The sequence below is a fragment of the Pimephales promelas genome, chromosome 14 (genome assembly GCF_988280905.1).
Source record: "Pimephales promelas chromosome 14, fPimPro1.hap1.1, whole genome shotgun sequence".
NCBI lineage: Eukaryota > Metazoa > Chordata > Actinopteri > Cypriniformes > Leuciscidae > Pimephales > Pimephales promelas.
In genome coordinates this window covers 13,280,361-13,300,068 of record NC_142782.1, presented here as the reverse complement: position 1 = coordinate 13,300,068, position 19,708 = coordinate 13,280,361, and the positions used below count along the sequence as shown (strand labels likewise).

The window sequence follows — 19,708 nt, the reverse complement described above, 5'->3', positions numbered from 1 at the left end:
AGGGTCCACTGAAGAGATTGATGTGCAACTTTCCCATCAAAACCCTTGCAAATTCAAGAAAATGCTTTTTAAATAGCTGTCCACTGTAGTGACCACTATGCATGAAAGGGTTAAACTAAACCGTGACATCTACACGTTTTCCAAAGTGGACCAACGTGATTATTTCACGTCTTGTCGTGATACGGGTTAGTATGGGCACTGAAGTTACAGGAGTTTCTTCCCGTTGCTAAGCAATGGAACTAGGTCGAGTATTTAAAAGGTTATGGTTAACACGGTTAACGTGGTTTAACGTCGATGTAATACGTTGTTTTAGCGTACCTTTTGCTTAAACGAGGAGCTGGGGGACGCCGGAAAAATAGACATTTTACTCATTAGGCTGCTAACGCGGATTTCTTCCTCAAAGAATTGTCTAATTGAAGAGAATTGGCACTAGCTGGTTACTTCCGGGTTCTGGACTGGCTGCAGTAACGAGTCTCTGTCCATGCGGGTGCGCTCGCGGTCGAGTGCAGAATGAATGGGAGTCGATGGGGTTTTACCCATAGACATGATATCTTTGGTTTTACCCCCAGAAATCCACTTTTCTCAGGATGTATTTTTTTTGTCAATTTGAAAGTGGCATTCAAAAGGTAGGGGTAAGAAAATACACTCAGCTGAAAAATGCATTTTTAAGTTTACTTATCTGTTCTAAAAATCCGTTCAAAAATGTGATGACGTCATACAATAGCAGAATGCTAGCGTGTTCCGGCCAACAACAGCCTAACCTGTAAGAAATCAAAAGGACATAAGTACTCGTTCATTCGACTTTTGGCTTATAATCTATATTGAACTTGCGGAATCAACAATAAAATCTATGTTGATTTAACCACAAGCAGGTGAAAGAGACACATTTAGCCGTTTAGCCCCATAGACTCCCATTCATTCTGCACTCGCCCGCGATCACCTCCCGTGGAATTCTAATGGAACTGCAACCAAAATGATACACAATGGGCTAAAAGGCTCTCCGTTTAGACGGGCTCTGGCTTCCTTTAGATGACGTCACGTTACGTTTTTGTCACGTCATTGTTCCGCGTCCGCGTCGCTTGTTTGGCTCCTTTCAATGAAACGTATACTACATAACTAACATTTTGGACATCATAAAGGTAAATTATGCACTCACCATCATGTAGTTCTTGTTTAAATTGCATGCCCAGTGTTCTGTCCATTATTTGGCTACAAAAACAGCCTCTGTGTCATCCTATATTTAACGTTAGATAGTTGCAGTTTAACGTTACTCGTGGCTCGTCAACAGTGATCACTGAAATGATTTGCTGTCTTTAGATGCCTCTGCCTCCAGCTTTACTTGCACGCCTCGCTAAAAGAGGGATTGTGAAACATTCTGACCAAGGTAAGATACATCATGCATATTTATCTTGCTGGGTAATCTATATAACATACTGAATGATGAGTTCATGGACTCATTTATTGTTTCTCATCATCATCATCAGAGGCCGAAGAGGAGATCATCGCTGAAGACTATGATGATAACAACGTCGATTATGAGGCTACAAGGCTTGAAAATTTGCCAACGAATTGGTACAAAGTTTTTGACCCCTCTTGGTAAGCATTTCACAAGCTTTGCTTTTTCTCTGGTCAGCGGTAAGAATTCAAGACATTATTTTTTTAACGTAACTACAAGAATACTATGACTCTACTGCGCAACACAGATTATCAGAGAGATGGAAATATCATCTTTTACTTTGCTAATGAACAGTTACCATATTCATGATTCTTGAAGTTACATACAAGAATAGCATGGTAATACATGTCCAAAATTACAGATTTAAACTTTTTTAACCATTGCATATACACAATTATCATCCACTTTTCTTGTCTTTAGCGGTCTTCCATACTACTGGAATGTGGAGACAGATTTAGTGTCCTGGCTGTCTCCTAATGACCCTTCTGCTGTCATCACCAAGGGAGTTAAGAAACAGAAAGGTAAGACACATTCTGCGTCCCAATTCACCTATTTATACACTACGCCCTAAAAGTATGTACTCCTTTTGTGAAGAAAAAAGCAAATGGGTAGATACGATTTGGGACATACTATCACGTCATACATTTGTGTCTTTAATGGTTGCTCTCTGTCGCATCCTGACACTGTAAATTTGTCTGTCAATCATCTTGTCACAGTTAAAATCCATCATATATCCATCATGTTTTGTAGTTTTTTTAACACTTTTTACTCGTGTTTGTAGCTGAACCGAATCCTTCTTCAAAGTGTAATGGGTTGTGTGGGCAACAAACGCCTTAAGAGTGTGCATACATCCACACTTACTTTGCAAATTTTGACATACTATGTTTTAGGACACACTTAATCTAATCTCACTTACTATTTAGGATGGATATTATGGACATTGGGATGCAGGGATGGACACGCATAAGTACACAATGCTTTTGTGATTGAGACATGCTGAAAATGTTTGCGTTTTACTTCCTAGGCGATACTGGACATGATAAAGTGGACATCCACTATGAGAAGGCAGAGAGAGAAAGGGAACGAGAGCGAGAAAGGGAGCGAGAGCGGGAGCGGGACAGAGAAAGGGAGGACGGACGGGACAGAGATAGAGACCGAGATAGGGATAGAGATCGAGACCGGGACAGAGACCGGGACCGTGATAGAAGGATGCGGAGAGACGACAGTGCACCGTACAACAAATCAAAGAGAGGTAATTTATGCATAATCTGCCTTATTAGATATTTAATCCATAATTAAAAGTATTTCTACAGTAAGCTTGAATAAATGTAAACTTTTTAGGAGGACTGGGAGGAGGGCGGAAACAGCAGCAGGAGGAAATGGATCCCATGGATCCCAGCGCCTATTCGGATGCTCCAAGGTAATGAGCAGCTGGTTTAAAATGAACACTATGGCTGTGTTTGAAATGGGATAATTCCTCTTACTAACTCTGTGGCCTGAAGTTTTCTGTTTAGTTTCATGTTTTATTTTCTCCCAAATGCTTTGTGGTCCATTTAAATTTTCTGGACTTCGTTTTAATGGTTGAATCAAAAAGGATGTTGAGTCAGTCCATTGAATCCGTAAAAAAACTATTTTTTCATTCATTTTTTAGAAAGTCATTGTTAGTATTAAATCATAAAACAAGGAATCTAGAAAAATGTAATCAAATATATTACCACAAATGGTGGTAATCAAACTGATGCATAACACTTTAACAACTTACCTTATTGTTTAAATTGTAAATTTGAACAATTGCTTTCATTTTTGGATTTTGCGTGTTGGAGAACTAAGATTTAATGGTATAATGCAAATATTGAAGAAAAATTATGTGATATTCCTCAAAAAATAATGTTGTATTAATGTAATATTATTGTTATTACTTTTGAGAAGTACATTTTACTCTACACTAGTATTTCTGTCACTATTTCTTCATGTTTTATTTTAAATTGTCCAGAAGACATTTAGGTTTCTGTGTGTATTTGATGGTAGTTTTTATGAAATGGAAATGCTCATGAAGTTGACTTAGAGTAACTCTGGAAATGAAGTTCATTCAAATTCCTTCAAATTTTTATGAATGTACATTGAATACCTACTAAATTTACTGAAATGTTTAGTGCATTAACAATGCAGTTAAAATTTGTTAATATGAGATCTACAAATAGGTTGTTTCTGTAATAAAGAACATGTTCCTGATCGATATACTGTGCTGTCGCTTTTAGGGGCTTATGGTCCACCGGTCTCCCCAAACGCAATGAGGCGAAGACAGGAGCGGACACCACGGCGGCAGGACCCCTGTTCCAGCAGAGACCGTACCCCAGTCCTGGAGCCGTCCTGAGAGCCAACGCTGAGAACACGAGACGCCTGGAGGAGGACGATGATTCTGATGATGACTGAGCAGGAACACGGTCTTTAAAGCCTTTATGACTGTTAGAAGGCTTTTGTAATTTCTTTTCTTACATTTAGGACAGATTCATTTGTAAATATACCATGTGTTGTATGTTATGCATTTTATAAACAATTGTCATTTTACATAACATAGTGATGCCATTCCCTGCAAAATAAACATTTTGTTTGAAGGTGCGTCAGGTGGTTTAGTGCTCATTTGAAATGATTTACACATTAAAAGAGATTAAATAAGGTATATAGTCTTGAATAAGTTATAAAGTCTTGAATTGGAGAGGGGAAACGTAATTGAGTTCATGCTTAAAGCAAGAAAACACAAAATATGTCAGTGATGTAAGAAAAATAATCTTGTTTTCCCTTGAATTAAGTTTTATTTTGAATAGATGATTTAAAAAAAAAAAATCTGAAAACAAGAACACTTAACATATTAAGCTATTTTACTTATTTTTTTATGTATCTTGATTTAAAGCCCCCAGTGGTGAAAATGAAGCTTTTAGTGTTGTTTAAATGTCAATGTGGTGTTTTTAATTTACTTGAAGACAAACCATGTGCAAATTCATAAGCAGCAACATTGCTGAGTATTTGCAGTGAACCAAACTGGTTTGAATCGCTGGTGTTTCTGACGTCATAAACTATCCAGTAACTAATCACATCAACAAGTGGATCCTTCAGCTGGTGTGAGTGAGTGGAGGTGGGGCTAATTTGCATATTCATTGGCCTGCTTACTAAATGAGGCAAGGGTGTCGTTATATTCAAGCCATTTTAAGGCTTGAGCAATTAAAAAAATAAATAAATAATTGTAGTTAATCAAGGTATATGGTATTCAATGTGTAGTTAAATTCAAGCCATTTTAAGGCTTGAGCAATTAAAAAATAAATAATTGTAGTTATAATCAAGGTATATGGTATTCAAGGTGTAGTTATATTCAAGCTATTTTAAGGCTTGAAGAATTTTTTTTTTTATTATTATGTAATTTTGTTGATCAAAGATACAATTATAGACTACAGAGGGACTAATAATATTTAGATATGTGTACTGGGAAAAAAAATAACGTCAACTAAAATATTTTTTTTTTAGTTTTCTACTTCGGGTTACCCTCTCAAGTGTATTGTTTACAGCCTATGATTTAGCCATGTTGAAATGATAGCGTAATATCATTTGCTGATGCGAAAAAGACAATGGCAGAATCAGTGTCTGTATGGATGAAGCAGCAGAAAAGGTCTGGAGCCAGACGACAGGATGATCGACAAAAAAACAAGTGAAAACATCGGCATACAGAAAGAAAAGCTGAAGTAGTGATATTAAACCAAGATGATATTTAATATAAAAAAAAAAACAACAGCATTTTTTTTTTTTGGTATTCTTTAATCTTGACAACATATGAAATAACGGATAATTATGGCTGGTCAGAAATAAAGATATTTACAGTATAATATAATAATATATAATACTAATGAAGATTAAAACAGTTTGCACCTGATGTTTTATAACATATTTGGTGCACCAGTTGCATCATGGCCCACATTGAAATGTGGAGCTCACTCGAGGAAAAAAATATATTTTATTCAGAGGCATACTGAGCAGAAATATGCAATTTGGTTCAGATTATGTTATTTATATGGCCAAAAAGTGAGATGAAATTCTGATTCTTATAATGCATATCAGTGAGATTTTCATTAGAGTACTTACATAAAATGCATATATAAATATCAGTTGTCACTCTATAGACTGATTTCACAGACAGAACTTAGATTCAGTCTTGTATGTGAAACTGGGGGTATATCTCCTAATACTGTCCAAGTAAGATGATGTATAAATTAAGTTTAATTCAACTTTAGTTTAGCTTTTATGATCAAAGCTCTGCAGTTTCTATTGTGGAGGCAAATCACGCAAAGCAATACAATAATGATTGAAAGATTTAATAAAAGTAAAAGTTCCTCAACAGCCTGATGTACATTTAATTCTTGCGTTTTAACAGGATTTTTCAAAAATATTATGTATGGATAATTAAGTATGTAAACCCAATTTGCAAATGTATCTTGAAATATTAATGACATAAAGGTTTTTCTTACATTTACTTGTATAAAATCTGCTAAATTAAAAGGCCTTTAAAAAAAACAACAGGTTTGTCAGGAAAGTTAATCATGTTGATAATGTCAAGGTTTTAGAAATGTATGCATCAAATATGATGCCGTATGCTTTATAGAGTAAAGAATGAGTGATGTTATACACCAAGATATCATTTCAAAGACATTTTGAAGGAGTTTTAATATTTTATTATAAAAAGATAACATGAGTGAAAATTCTAAGTGGCTTGTGTATAAGTCTGTACAAACTCTTAACCTTTTATTTCTGGACTAAGAAACCATGCAGAGTTTCAAAAGTTTTTGGATTCTAATTAAATGGCAGTGAGATATTTAATTACACTGGGCCAGAATGAAATGTCATGTTCTTCCCAGGTCAGCAGCAGACACTCAAACACTGATGCTACAATGGCTGACCTGCATAAATGTTCATTATCACTATACAGAGAGGAAAATGTCACTTTTTGTCATTGATCCCACTCACATTTCTAAGCACAACACAAAATATGCAAAATATTTTTTTTGTAACAACAGACTCTTACTAACAAGATATTATGTTGCTTTAAGATCACATGTCTTATCATTCAGATGCGTTTAAACATACAACACAGCTAGTAAAATAAATTAAGTCTTGGTTGTAATAAAAATGTAATGTATCTGACATGTTGGTCACTATGAATTAACAGAAGTCAATCAAAACAGGGTTTGGGATGATGAAAGGTGCGTCGCATCATCCGATTGGTTTCTCAGTGCTCTGTTCCGCCCACATAATGACAGATGGCGTCGTAGTCGAGAGTGAACAGCTGCTCCTCGTACCGGTCCAGCTGAACCATGGCTCGACACTTCTCCCGGTCTCGCTTCAGGATGCGGCCCACCTGCAAGATGACCCATTATCATTCAGCAGAATGCACTTCTTCATATATGGATAGAAGTAAATGCAAATTAGAATTATAACAGCTAATGACTGTTTACAAATATATATGCATGTACCGTGTGTGTGTGTGTGTGTATATAACTATTTTGTTTTTGTGTGTGTGTATATATATATATATATATATATGTGTGTGTGTGTGTGTGTGTGTGTGTTTGTGTACTTATGTATGTATGTGCATGTATATATATAATATAAATAATATATAAATATAAACAGTATATACATGCATGTGTGTTTATCTATATATAAAAATAATTATTCACAGTGCACACACACATTAATTAAACTTTTATTTTGGATGCGACTTATCACGATTAATCGTTTCACGGCCCAAATTGGTATGCACAAATATTTTATTTTAATTAGGTTACCAATTTTAACAAATTTTAGTAGTGAATAAAAGTCAAATAAAATAGGATAAATGCCATGCAGCCTGCCTTTGGACCAAATGAGGTATAAGCAGAGCTATTTTAGTATTATTTATTAACTTGTGTTTATTATTTATTCAGCTTTATTTAGATTTTTATTTTACTTTTTGTAATTTCTAACTTATTTTATTTAAATAACTTGCCAAGGCAACATTTCTAATTTTTATTTGATTAAAGAAGTAGTTCACTTAAAAAAAAAAAAAAAAAAAAAAAAACTTTTGCTGATAATTTACTCACACCCCTGTCATCCAAGATGTCCATGTCTTTCTTTCTTCAGTCGAAAATAAATTAAGGTTTTTGATCAAAACATTCCAGCATTTTCTCCATATAATGGACTTCAATGGGAACCAAACAGTTGAAGGTCCAAATAAGAGTTTCAGTGCAGCTTCAAAGGGCTTTAAACGATACCAGACGATGAATAAGGCTCTTATCAAGCGAAAGCGAAAAAAGTTTTTTAAATGGAAATGCTCGCCTTGCATGCAATGCGCATTCGTGACTCTCCTGTTCAAACTCGTTCATCAAAATGAACAAATCTTTTTTTGAGACATTTCGTTCATTTCTGAACCAAATGACTCGAAAAATGGTTTGTTTTGATGAACGGACCCACTGAAGTGCATTATATGGAGAAAATGCTGGAATGTTTTCATCAAAAACCTTCATTTCTTTTCGACTAAAGAAAGAAAGACATGGACATCTTGGATGACATGGGGGTGAGTAAATTATCAGCATAAGTTTTTATTTTAAAGTGAACTACTTTTAAGTTATATGTTTACTTTTATACTTTTAAGATATTTATTTTTAATTTTTGCTTAACTTCAATTAATGAAAATGATTTGAATAGTTTTACTTCATAACACCACTGGCTTATGTCAACATTACTCGTAACACCTTGATGAAGTCCAGAAGTGTATGACGCCTGTAATGCTGTCTAAGTAGGCGGCCCACTAGGATTCGAAAAACAGAGCAAACAAGTGAATCCATATACCTGTCCTCGGTGTTCTCCCATAACCACCATAATGAAGTCTGAGTCGTTCTTGGGTACAATGGTCTCCAGCATTTTCTGTCTAATATCTGAAACAGACAAATGATTAAAACTTAAAACCAGTTATTAGGCCGAAGTGTCATTGTTAAAATTCCTCTTATAATAGTCAAGGTGAAAGTGTGTCGGACCGTCCAGCAGCCTGTTGTCCTCTGTACGACACACACAGGTGTGGGGCGTCAAGACATCCTCGACTCTCATCTAAACACACAAAAATATGTACTTCAATTTATGCTAATATCTTATGGCTTCACAATATCTTAATTATGGATAATCAGAAAAAAAAAAAATCGGTTCAGTGCATTTATGAAAACAAGAACACATCTGTGTTTCCCTCCTAAAACACCAATCCACACTTCAACATCAGACACTGTACTAAACAACCCAGGCTCACAACACTAGTCAAGTACCTTAGAGTTGTAGTATTTTCCTCCTTTGAACGCTTTATCTATGAAACGCACACGGAGGTCCCGTTGGAGCCATGAGGGGGCCGGTGGAGAGGGACGTGACTCTTTAGCCGGGGGAGGCTTCTCTCTGGCAGGAACAGGAAGTTCAAACACATAAATATAGATTCAATATTATACACGCGAAACATGGTGTTGGTGAGTGCCTGTCTTACCTGTCTGCACTTGACTCTCTGTGTTTCCTTTTCTTCTGATCCTTCTCTCTGTCTCGATCTCGATCTGTCTTTCCCCTCTCATCTTTGCCGTTTAACTTCTGCTCTCGTTCCCTCTGCTGTTCCCGCTCTTTTTCTCTCTCTTTGTCCTTGTGTGCTTTACTAAGACGACCTGGGAGACAAAAACAACTATTAATTCAATGTTATTTTGGGGCACTTACAACAGAAGTAAACAATTGAGAAAAATGTGAAGCTAATGATTTTAAACAAGCACTCGCATTCATTTCTTTTTTCAGTAAAACAAATGTAAAGCTGTTTAAATACATTTTTAAAGCTGTTTTAGAGATTTAGGGTTTGCTGCATTTTTAATGCTGAACTCATTGTTTATGTCTTGTAGCTATAATTTTGAATGTTAATGATTGAGTTTTTAATTTTTTTCAAGAAAAGAAAGGGCAAGTGGACATTCATAGACAACTAATTGTCTGTTTTGAAAGCACAAAAAAAACCCCAACAATATTTACAATTTAAAAATGATGAAACTTGTTTGATGTGTGCAAACCTGCTTGTGAGAATCCCAGACCACACAGCATCTGATTACAGAAAAATAAAGACTTGCTAATGATGTTTTGGGTTTAAACGCTTGCACTCGAACAGCTTGTTTTCCCACAAGCTCGAATTGCAATTTACACAGTCAAGCCAGTTCTTCAGTCGAATTATTCTCAACTGTACAAACTATAGGATAAGTTTTTAGCATAATACATCAGTGCACATTAAAATATAAACTAATAATATCAGAGCTCACTTTCACAATCTACATTATTTCCCACACATTCACATTCAAAGCAATTTGACAGTGTTGGAGTTGTCATGAACAAAAGATATAGATGTAAGAGCACACTCACTGAGGTCTTTGCTGTATTTGTCGTATTCCTTGCGAGTGACTAGTTTTAAAGAGTGCTGACTGATGGTTACTGTCTTGCCGCCGATTGCAAGTTTGACTACAACTCTGGCGTTATCTGGATCCACTCCCTCGATCTGTCAAAGAAACGGTGGACAAATGAGCAAAAAAAAAAAAAAACAGGGAGAAAATCAAGTAGAAATTTCACTCAGACTATTATATTCTAGTTAAAAAATTACATTATTTGTTGCATTTTATTTATTTTACTCAAGCACATATGCACGCATATATATACATACCTACATACACATATATATATATATACATATATACACATACATACATACATATATATATATCATTTTGCAAAAAAAAAAAATTATCTGGAAATTATTTCCAAAATTTTTATTTGATTTACAGGGCAGGTAGCTAACAACTTTTATTAACCACCAAACAAAGCTGATAAGCTTAGATATAAATAGTAGTATATATAAAGTACATATAGATATAAGTAGCTATAAACAGGGCCAGATTATGAACACAAGGCCACAACATTTTTTTAATCATATCTCCAACACACAGGGAAACAATGTATTGTATACACAAATATGTATACATTTCTAGGCTACAACACATTAAAAGCATTAATACCAGATATGAGATCAAAGGAAACAGGTTTCTAGACACAGCATTTGTAATTACCGTTGTGTGCGGTTTCTCTCAACACTTTACATGGTCGGATCTATTCAAACTGGTTTCAGCTAGGATATAAAATCCCATGCTTTTTTCAGATCACTAATACTCCCCCCACTAATAAGTCCCCCTGTAATCAACTTTATGCCTTAAAACTTATCTCTGATCACCAAAATGACATATTTAAGTTTCATATATAGGTTTTATTTTCTTCTAAATAAATAAATAATAAAAAAATCTTCATGTAACTTTACTACACCCTTGCCTTATTTAGTATATGTGGTTCTATGAATATGCTAATTACCCCCACCTCCACTCAGATCCACTCGTAGATGTGATTGGTTACAAGGTAGCTTGTGACGTCAGTAACAGCGATTTCAAAGAGCGTTTTTGAGACTGTCTTTGGTTCACTGCAGTTTTAATGAGAAAGTATTCAGCAATGGTATTGACTTCTGAATTTGCATATGGTTTGTCTTAAAGCATATTAAAAACACCACAGAGACATACACAGCATTGAAAACTTGATTTCCACCACAGGGGGACTTTAAAATATTATATCTAATATCTTAAAAGCATAATATATGCTTTGCTGGCTCACAAAATGCCTTGAAGTGCTCCATCTAATGTAATTCTATCACCTCTTTAGTGTGTCATACACAGGTTCTCCATTACTGTCACAGAACTGAATAGGGATGAAGTAAAGTCCACTCACTTTCCCGTACAGGTCTTTATGCGCTCCTGCAACAACCTGCACACATCCTCCAGGCCCCAGAACTAGCGCCTCCTCTTCTTTCCCCCTCTCATCGCCGGGTTTCGGGGGTCTCTTGGGGACGCCGGGCTCCAGGTCTCTGATGGATGAGCGATCAGCACCCAGACCCAGTCCTTTAGGCCTCAACTGATGCTCTATAGGCTTCACATCTCTAACAGGTAAAAAAAAAAAAGAAACTAAATAATTCAAAAGGAGCTACTAGGACATTTTAATAAACCACAAGCTAACAGAATCTCCATCACGTGCACGCGCATCCCGCCCCTCATAAAGAGCAGCCTGTGTGTTTCCATGTCCATACAAGTGGACAGATGGGCCCGTAAGCACAAAAGATTAAAAAGTCTGCGGCCAGTCTGCGCCAAAGATTCCCTCAGCCGGTCTGAAATAATTCTTCATTGCATTTGACATAAAATCATAATCTGGCGTCATTAATGTCTCCAACTGGGACAATAATCCCAACACAAGGAAACATGAGCGGAAAAAATTTGCAGAGAGCCAAACGTCACATGCATTAGAAAGCGCTTATTGCACAAAACAGTGATTCAAGATTCTCTGTTGTCACTACAAAAAGGTAACTATAGCGAAATGTATGCAATCCTTATGGCACAATCACATATATAGCTTATGCTAATTAAATTTTAATTTAAATAATACAATTTAAGTAGAATAGAAAGAATATGATTAATGGCCAATATACAGTACAATACATCAATAAACAACATGCCTTAATCAAGACAACACAAAGACAACATAAAACAATCACAAAACCAGTGCAAGCAAGGCAACAGTTAAATAGTGCAGAAAAATATTATGCAGTAAGTACTGAAGCGAGAGTATACGTGTATATACGCTGAAATATAGAGTGTGTTGTTAACCTTCTATAAGTTGAGATATAACATGCCTCATCAGCTCAGTTTATGAGTATGAGTGTGTGTATGTGAGCTGGCAGTGTTCAACTCCCGTATGGCGCTGGGGTAAAAACTGTTCTTGAGTGTGTTGGCCTGCGATTTGATGGACCTAAATCGTTTACCAGAGGGCAGCAATTCAAACAAATGATGAACCTGATGGAAAGGATCTTTTAAAATGTTTCCTGCTCTTCTGAGACAGCCTGCAGTGTAAAGCTCTTTTAGAGAAGACAGAAGTATATAATATAGATATACAATTAGGGATGAATGAAGACCCAATCACCTAGGCTATAATTGACCATAATTTTATAATTTTTCTTATATACACTACCGGTCAAAAGTTTTAGATCAGTAAGATTTTTTATGTTTTTAAATGTCTCTTCTGCTCACCAAGGCTGCTTTATTTAATGAAAAAAAAATTACAAACAGTAATATTTTGAAATATTAAGACAATTTAAAATGACTGTTTTCTATTTTAATATATTTTAAAATGTAATTTGAAAGCTGAATTTTCAACATAATTACTGTTGCTGATTAGACATCAGTTTTCAGTGTCACATGATCCTTCAGAAATCATTCTAATATGCTGATTTTATGCTCAAAAAACATAAATTTTTATTTTCAATGTTGAAAACAATCGTGTACCATTTCCCCCCCAAAAAATTCTATGATGAATAGAAAGTTCAAAAGAACAGCATTTATTTAAAATATAATCTTTTCTAACATTATAAATGTCTTTACTGTAACTTTTCATCAATTTAACTCATCCTTGATGAATACAAGTATTTTCTCATTTCTTTCCCCCAAAAATAAAAAATAAATTCTTACTGACCCCAAACTTTTGAATGGTAGTGATTAATGTTACAAAAGCTTTCCATTTCAGATCAATTCTGTTCTTTTGAACTTTCTATTCATCAAAGAATCCTGAAATAAAAATGTAAAAAACAGTTTTCAACATGGATAATAATCATAAATGTTTCTTGAGCATCATATTATAATAATTTCTGTAGGATCATGTGACAATGAAGACTGGAGTAATGATGCTGTAAATTCACCTTTGATCACAGGAATAAATTACATTTCACTATATATTCACATAGAAAACTGCTGTTTTAAATTGTAATAATATTTCACAATATTACTGTTTTTTTTGTATTTTTTATCAAATAATTGCAGCCTTGGTGAGCAGAAGAGACTTCTTTTAAAAACTAAATAAAAATCTTACCGATCTTACCTAAAACTTACCTAAAACTTTTGACTGGTAGTGTGTGTATATATATATATATATATATATATATATATATATATATATATATATATATATATATATATATATATATATATAATTGTGTTGAATTTTCAGCTTTTAAACATTTAATTTTTAATATCACGATAGCCATTATGGTAAATTGCACTGTACTTCTGAATACGAACATCTGACAAGATTTTAAATATTAGGAGAAGATCCTAATATCAAATATCAAAATCCTTTATGACTGATGGATATTGTATTAGCCTGTACTGGGTTAAACCCTCTGATAAATCTTCAAAGAAATGTAACAAAGTTAAACCGAAATCTTTACCAAAAATTGATTGTAAAAATATGATAGTTTTACCATAAACTTTTCTCACCATTAAAAAATAGTCACAAAAGCTGGCTTGGAAATGAACAACGAAAAAAACATCTTAATATGCTGAGTGTCAAGAGCACAAAAAAAAAAAAAGATATTCATTTTTTTAATTGAAAAACAAAAACAATTCAGTCGAAACTGCGGCCTACATGGTGGCACACACTGAGCTGTGGTGCTCATGTGGGAGAAACAGGTTCAATGCCCCCACCCCCACCACCCCACACACACACTTGTTTTAATTACTTTAATTACAATTCAAGAGAAATAAAGCTGTCCTTACTGTTTAAATGTGCGTCCAATTCCCTCTCCTTGCTTCCAGCCCATTCCCTTCAGCATGGCCAACCCATAAGCCTCCACAGGAACAAGTTCATAGTCGGCCTCTGTGGACTGAATCAGAACGAATCAGATCAATATTCAATACACAACTCAAACATCTCCACAGAGAAATCAAGCTCAAGCCAACACATACAGACTTACAAAGCAACCATAAACACATTCACACACTAATTAGAAACACACACCTCAACCTACAGAGAAGCTGATAATTAGATGAAATAGAACAGCTTCTTTTTACGCAGTGGAATAAACAAGCTCTTTGACAGGCAGAGAAGAATTCACTCAAAATCATGTTAAAGCCTAATCAAGCTGTAGCTGGCGCTCTCACAACAATCTACAAGTGATGGACTTGCACTGCAGGAGAAAATGACACTGGAGGTGTATGTATTAGAGAGAGAGAGAGAGAGAGAAAGAGGTTTATGCAGAGTAAGCTGTTTGGATGCAGCAGGAGAGTTCTTCATCACTCATTTCATTAGGACACACCCTTATACTACACACACACACACACAATGTAACAAGAACACTGCGTGTGCAATGACCTTGAACTGCCCTGTGCTGACACCACATTTGGCACCATTGCTGGACAACAGCTCAGGCAGCAGAAAATAAACTCATAGAAGACTAATGAGTTTTAATAAAACACACTTCACGAATCAACAGCTACAACTGCACTAGAAATCCTCAGCATGTTCAAACACACTGATATGGCCCGGATTTGCAATTTAAACTGGAGAGATGTTTATCTGTATACAGAATTGTACACAGCCATATACGGCGAGCACAAAAAGGTGCAGTACCAATAATAGCCATTTCTCTTTTAAACAATTAGCTTGCATGATGGAATTTTTACTGAGGTTCATTTTATTTTATTAGACGGTCAGCAAGCAAATGAATTCACGCTGTGGTGTGTTTTGAGCCGAACCGAAACATTTTCTGTATGGCGCCCTGTTGAAATGAGCAGCTGTGTCGTTTAAACGTACAGTATGCAATTTTTGGCCACCAGGGGTCACTCGTTTAAAATAATAACAAAAGACGTACTTTGATGACGTCGGGAAAGAGCGTGGGCTCACGGGAGTTGTTGTCGCTGTCAATGACAACCAGCTCAACTCATGACATATCATCGTTTCACAAAATATACGGATATACGGCATCTCTCTGTAGATATACCTTGTCAAGAAGCTTTAAATGCAACCCCAATGTTTACCTGTGTCATGCTTCTCCTGTCCCAAACCCTTCTCGGGTCATATTTTTCAGGTACGTTTGAGCTTTAGCTAATGAGCGTTTATTTAGTAAGCATGAGCGCGCTGAAGCGGGCACGTACATTCGCAGCCTGACTCATAAGAGTATTCAATGTGCAAGGCTCGCTAACAGCAACAGTTGGCTGTTTTGAATGAGACGACACGGTTACTGTGAACGGGGAGCGCTTTATGCGTGAGCAGCACCGGGGACAGTGTGTCTGTTAAGAGTGAGCGCTCGTGAGCGGGCACGTGATTTACACACATAAAAATACGTACTACTTTTTTTTCTTCGTCATTTTCTTTGCTTTATTGGCGGTAGTCCAGTGTTCCCCTTTGTGTTTGGCGGTTTCGCCGGGTTCCGCAAGGAAGTTAGAGAAAATAGAGGAGTCAAAGGTTATATGACGCCATAGACGGGCGACGAAACGGAAATAAAGAAACGTCCCGTGTCTTCGAATTAAACTATAAATTTCTCCGTATTTGAAATTTGGTGGAAACTGTCGGGATAATGTAAGTACACATCTAACAGAAATATATAACATAGATACAATTATTTGTGCTATTTTTAATGCAGAAAAAATACATATTGTGGCTTTAATGATAAAAAATATAAAAATATGAAAAATATATAAAAAATATGGCTTTAAAAATATATTGCAATAATTATTGTAATTGTTTTGTCACCCAGTGCTATTACATATTACAATAGAAAAAGTTATTTTAAATTGTAATATATCATGTTTTTTACTGTATTTTTGATCAAATAAATGCAGCCTTGGTAACCGAAAGAGACTTCTTTCAAATACATTTTTAAAAATCCCACCCCGGTTTTAAAAGATAGTGTATCGACAAAACATGTTAACTTATTCTCTAACGAAACAAGTTTTGGCTGTGCATTAGTCATTGTTTTACAAAACTCTAGCTAGACAAACTGTACCAAATCACAAAAGGAGAAAACCAAATACTACAAACCTTTTTGTAAACCATTAATGTTTAGAATTTCTCAACTCGCGGTATTTACAGACTCTGTAGGATTGTGACTCACTAATGTGACATTCATTAGACTTGAGTGCAAACTACTGTCTCGTTCTGTGGTATAACTCATTCTGGATCTATAAGGGCAGATTCATCCAGCTTTACAAGATTTTTCCATTTAATTCAATAGCATTGCTATGATGAATTTGACACTAAAATATATCCCATGTGCAGGATTCTCAGGAGGAGACAGTTTGCAAACGCGTTTAAGACTTTAATAATTTAAAGGGACAGTTCACCCAAAAATGAACATTCCGTCATCGTTTATTCACCACCCATGAATATCTTTCTTCTGCTGAACACAAAAGAAGATATTTAGAAGAATATGGGTAATCATGGTTTCCCATATTCTTATTTTTTCTTCAAAAGTTCATTTTTCGGTTAACTATCATTTTAATAATGTGTAACACCATTCTGAGAACCAACATTCCTAGCTGGATAGACTATCTGAAAACTTTGGCTTAAGCAGGTTAGGTGAAACAATCCATCTTTTTGTATCCATCAAGGACCTACCGACTCAGGTCTCATATCCACGTTGACTTTGTCCCCATCCTCAAAGCCCTCGGGAGCCTGGTTCTGCATGAGAATAGGAATGGAAAGGTTCGGATCCGACTGTGGTCCGTTCTTCCATCTCTCCTGGTGTTTTTGAGACTCTGGAGTAGATGACATTCAAACAGAACTACATTAATACATTATTGTTCCGTATAAATAACTACTGTATTTTTAGTACAATGACTGAATGAGTAGAGCATACAACCTTTGACTTACCAGCCCAGATCTATAACCATCAAGCCACAATATTAACATACACTTAAGAGTGAAAAGAATGTAATGTTTTTGAACATATAATTGCATGTTAATTGCATTTAAATGAAACTGTATTCTAGTTTAAATGTATATTAAATGCCATTAGTTGATCATAAGAGTTTTTTGACACACTTAAGTAGTACTTCATTATTTTACATTTAATCAAAATTACTTCTATAGTCTTTGAAATATAGTTAAAATGTACTGCTAAATGTACTGACAAGCATTTATAGCAAACTAAAATAGGCTATGCTTTAATGTAATTTCTATCTCAACTTGTTCGTTGCGCACTTTAGTAAGTTAGTCAAGTTAACATATCAAAAAAAGTGTATTTCTTTAAAACATGAAAAATATTATAAGAATAAATTAAAGGTGTACTTGAACGTTTTAAGAAGAAGTCATGAAAGTGCACTCTTTCAGTACACTTAAGTGGCATTTTATTTCATTAATATATCTGCATGTACAGTATTTTTTTCATTAACTTTAAAGATTTGAGCTATAATAATATAAGCGCTCATTCAATTCAATTAAGCAAAATTCATTTTCACGAGGGAAATTCTTAAGATTTATTGTCATAATCTGAAACTGTAGGGTAAGTTTGACATCTCACAAGTGAACAAGAGGTAAACAAACAAGGTTGTGTTTTGAAACTAGTTAGCAACTTGGACAGCCTTTTAGGGCATCATATGCAACTTTTTTTGCAGTACATTGACAACATTTTGAACACATTTAATTAATAAGATATTTATTTAAAAATGTACTGCCGTGGTATTCCAGTCTATATGACATGAGTGATGTTAAGTTCGGTAATGTTATATGTGTGTGGGTGCCCCAAAACGCGTCCTTAAAGGCTTCTCACTGGGTTTTTAAAACGCATCAAAAAACCAACTGAACGAATAATAGAGCAACACACCTTCGATGAGTTCTTTGACGGCTTGAGACTCCACCGTGTCCTGCTCCTCCCGGGACGGGTCTTTGGTCTTGTCATCGCTGCTCTTTTCCCCTCGCTCAGCATCCTGTCGGTACCACCGGTTCTTGTGGATCAACGGGATAATAAGCTCCTTCGGTTTCTCCACCGGTTTGGTTCTGTAGAAGCAACGGGCATGAACAAGTTGAAGCACACGAAAATATATAACAACAATCAACATTGATTATACTGCTTTAATAATTGAAACTATTTGCTAGCCTAGCTAGCGTTAGCATTCAACTCACCCTTTTAGTTCTTTCCCTTCTACTTCAACTAAAAAATCTCGCTCTTCCGCTTTCCCGGGTTTGGGTCTGCTCAATGTTTTACTAAAACCGAATGATATTGGGGCAGATTTTTTGCCTCCATCATCTTGACCAATATTAATCTTCAGTGATTGACGCTCCTGTTGCCACTCCGGCGACGCCATGTTTGTTGTGTGTTGTAATCGCTGGTAAATGTAGTTTTATTGTGCAAACATCTCTATACCCGGAAGGGTCCGAAAGACGACAATTCCCATAGTGCAACACGGTACAAACGACTGCATCTCTTTTTTCTAGACTAATGTTTTACATATTAGAGAAAATGTTGTTTAACATTGATAACGCACAATTAACTTATCTATTATTTTGTTAGTAATACATTATTATATTAATACATTAGTAATTCATACAGTTCTTGTTTAAATTCACCTTGCAGTGACCCCTAATTTAATGGAAAATGAGGTTATAAATTTGCGGCGAAAATATGAACCAAGCATAGTTTAGAACAAATTATTAAATTAGAAATACATATTTTTCCTAAGTATGGAAATTGTTGTAATAAAAATTAATATAGGCCTACATGAGTTATGCAAGCCTAGAAGCACATAAAGATTTAGCTAGTTGTTTAGCCTCTTTGCCCGTAACATCTGGAATTTGTAAAAGGTTTCATAAAAGTGATTAATCAGTGATTAATAAAAGCGTAAAAAAAAATGAAAAGACCTAGGCCTATTCATCTTTGACTCTATCTTGCCCAAATCATAATTCCCATCCATAACTATTTTTCTTTATTAAGACAGAACCCTACTGGGAAAATAATAATAATAATCTAAAACCAGCCTAAGATTGTTTGCTGGTCTTAACTGGTTTATGTCGATTTATCTGAAACCAGCAAACTGATTAATCTCAGAGACCAGCAATTAAACGATACCTTGGTTTAATCTTCTTCTTTTTTGGGAGTTGAAAAAGTTAATATTGAGATTGTGGTAAATTGTGAAATGCCCTTCCACACTTTCCCAACTCTCATCTCAATCCTTACATTTCACCTGTCCGCATTCCCTACCTTGACCTATCACGCTTTTAACAAAACCTGCAAACTACCTGGTTCGTTTACACAAGGGGCGGATCTTCCCCTATATCTTTCCCTCCCCTCAGCGCCTCCAATATCGCTTCTTACTC

The 19,708-nt window shown here is 35.4% G+C and overlaps 2 protein-coding genes across 2 annotated transcripts; one reads left to right on the top strand and one right to left on the bottom strand.

The window, feature by feature from the left end:
- Positions 1 to 986: 986 nt before the first annotated feature.
- Positions 987 to 4,075, top strand: pqbp1 (polyglutamine binding protein 1). Its single transcript, XM_039671636.2, has 7 exons — positions 987 to 1,139; positions 1,318 to 1,384; positions 1,485 to 1,596; positions 1,877 to 1,977; positions 2,481 to 2,708; positions 2,798 to 2,876; positions 3,715 to 4,075. Exons 2-7 carry the CDS (start codon positions 1,318 to 1,320, stop codon positions 3,887 to 3,889), a joined length of 762 nt encoding a protein of 253 aa, XP_039527570.1. The 5' UTR covers positions 987 to 1,139; the 3' UTR covers positions 3,890 to 4,075.
- Positions 4,076 to 6,151: 2,076 nt separating this feature from the next.
- On the bottom strand, positions 6,152 to 18,722 carry gpkow (G patch domain and KOW motifs). The gene is made up of 11 exons (XM_039672610.2): positions 18,518 to 18,722; positions 18,219 to 18,391; positions 17,012 to 17,151; positions 14,173 to 14,279; positions 11,303 to 11,510; positions 9,902 to 10,034; positions 9,003 to 9,171; positions 8,794 to 8,917; positions 8,515 to 8,584; positions 8,330 to 8,415; positions 6,152 to 6,857 (listed from the first exon to the last, which is right to left on the bottom strand). Exons 1-11 carry the CDS (start codon positions 18,697 to 18,699, stop codon positions 6,729 to 6,731), a joined length of 1,521 nt encoding a protein of 506 aa, XP_039528544.2. The 5' UTR covers positions 18,700 to 18,722; the 3' UTR covers positions 6,152 to 6,728.
- Positions 18,723 to 19,708: the final 986 nt, after the last annotated feature.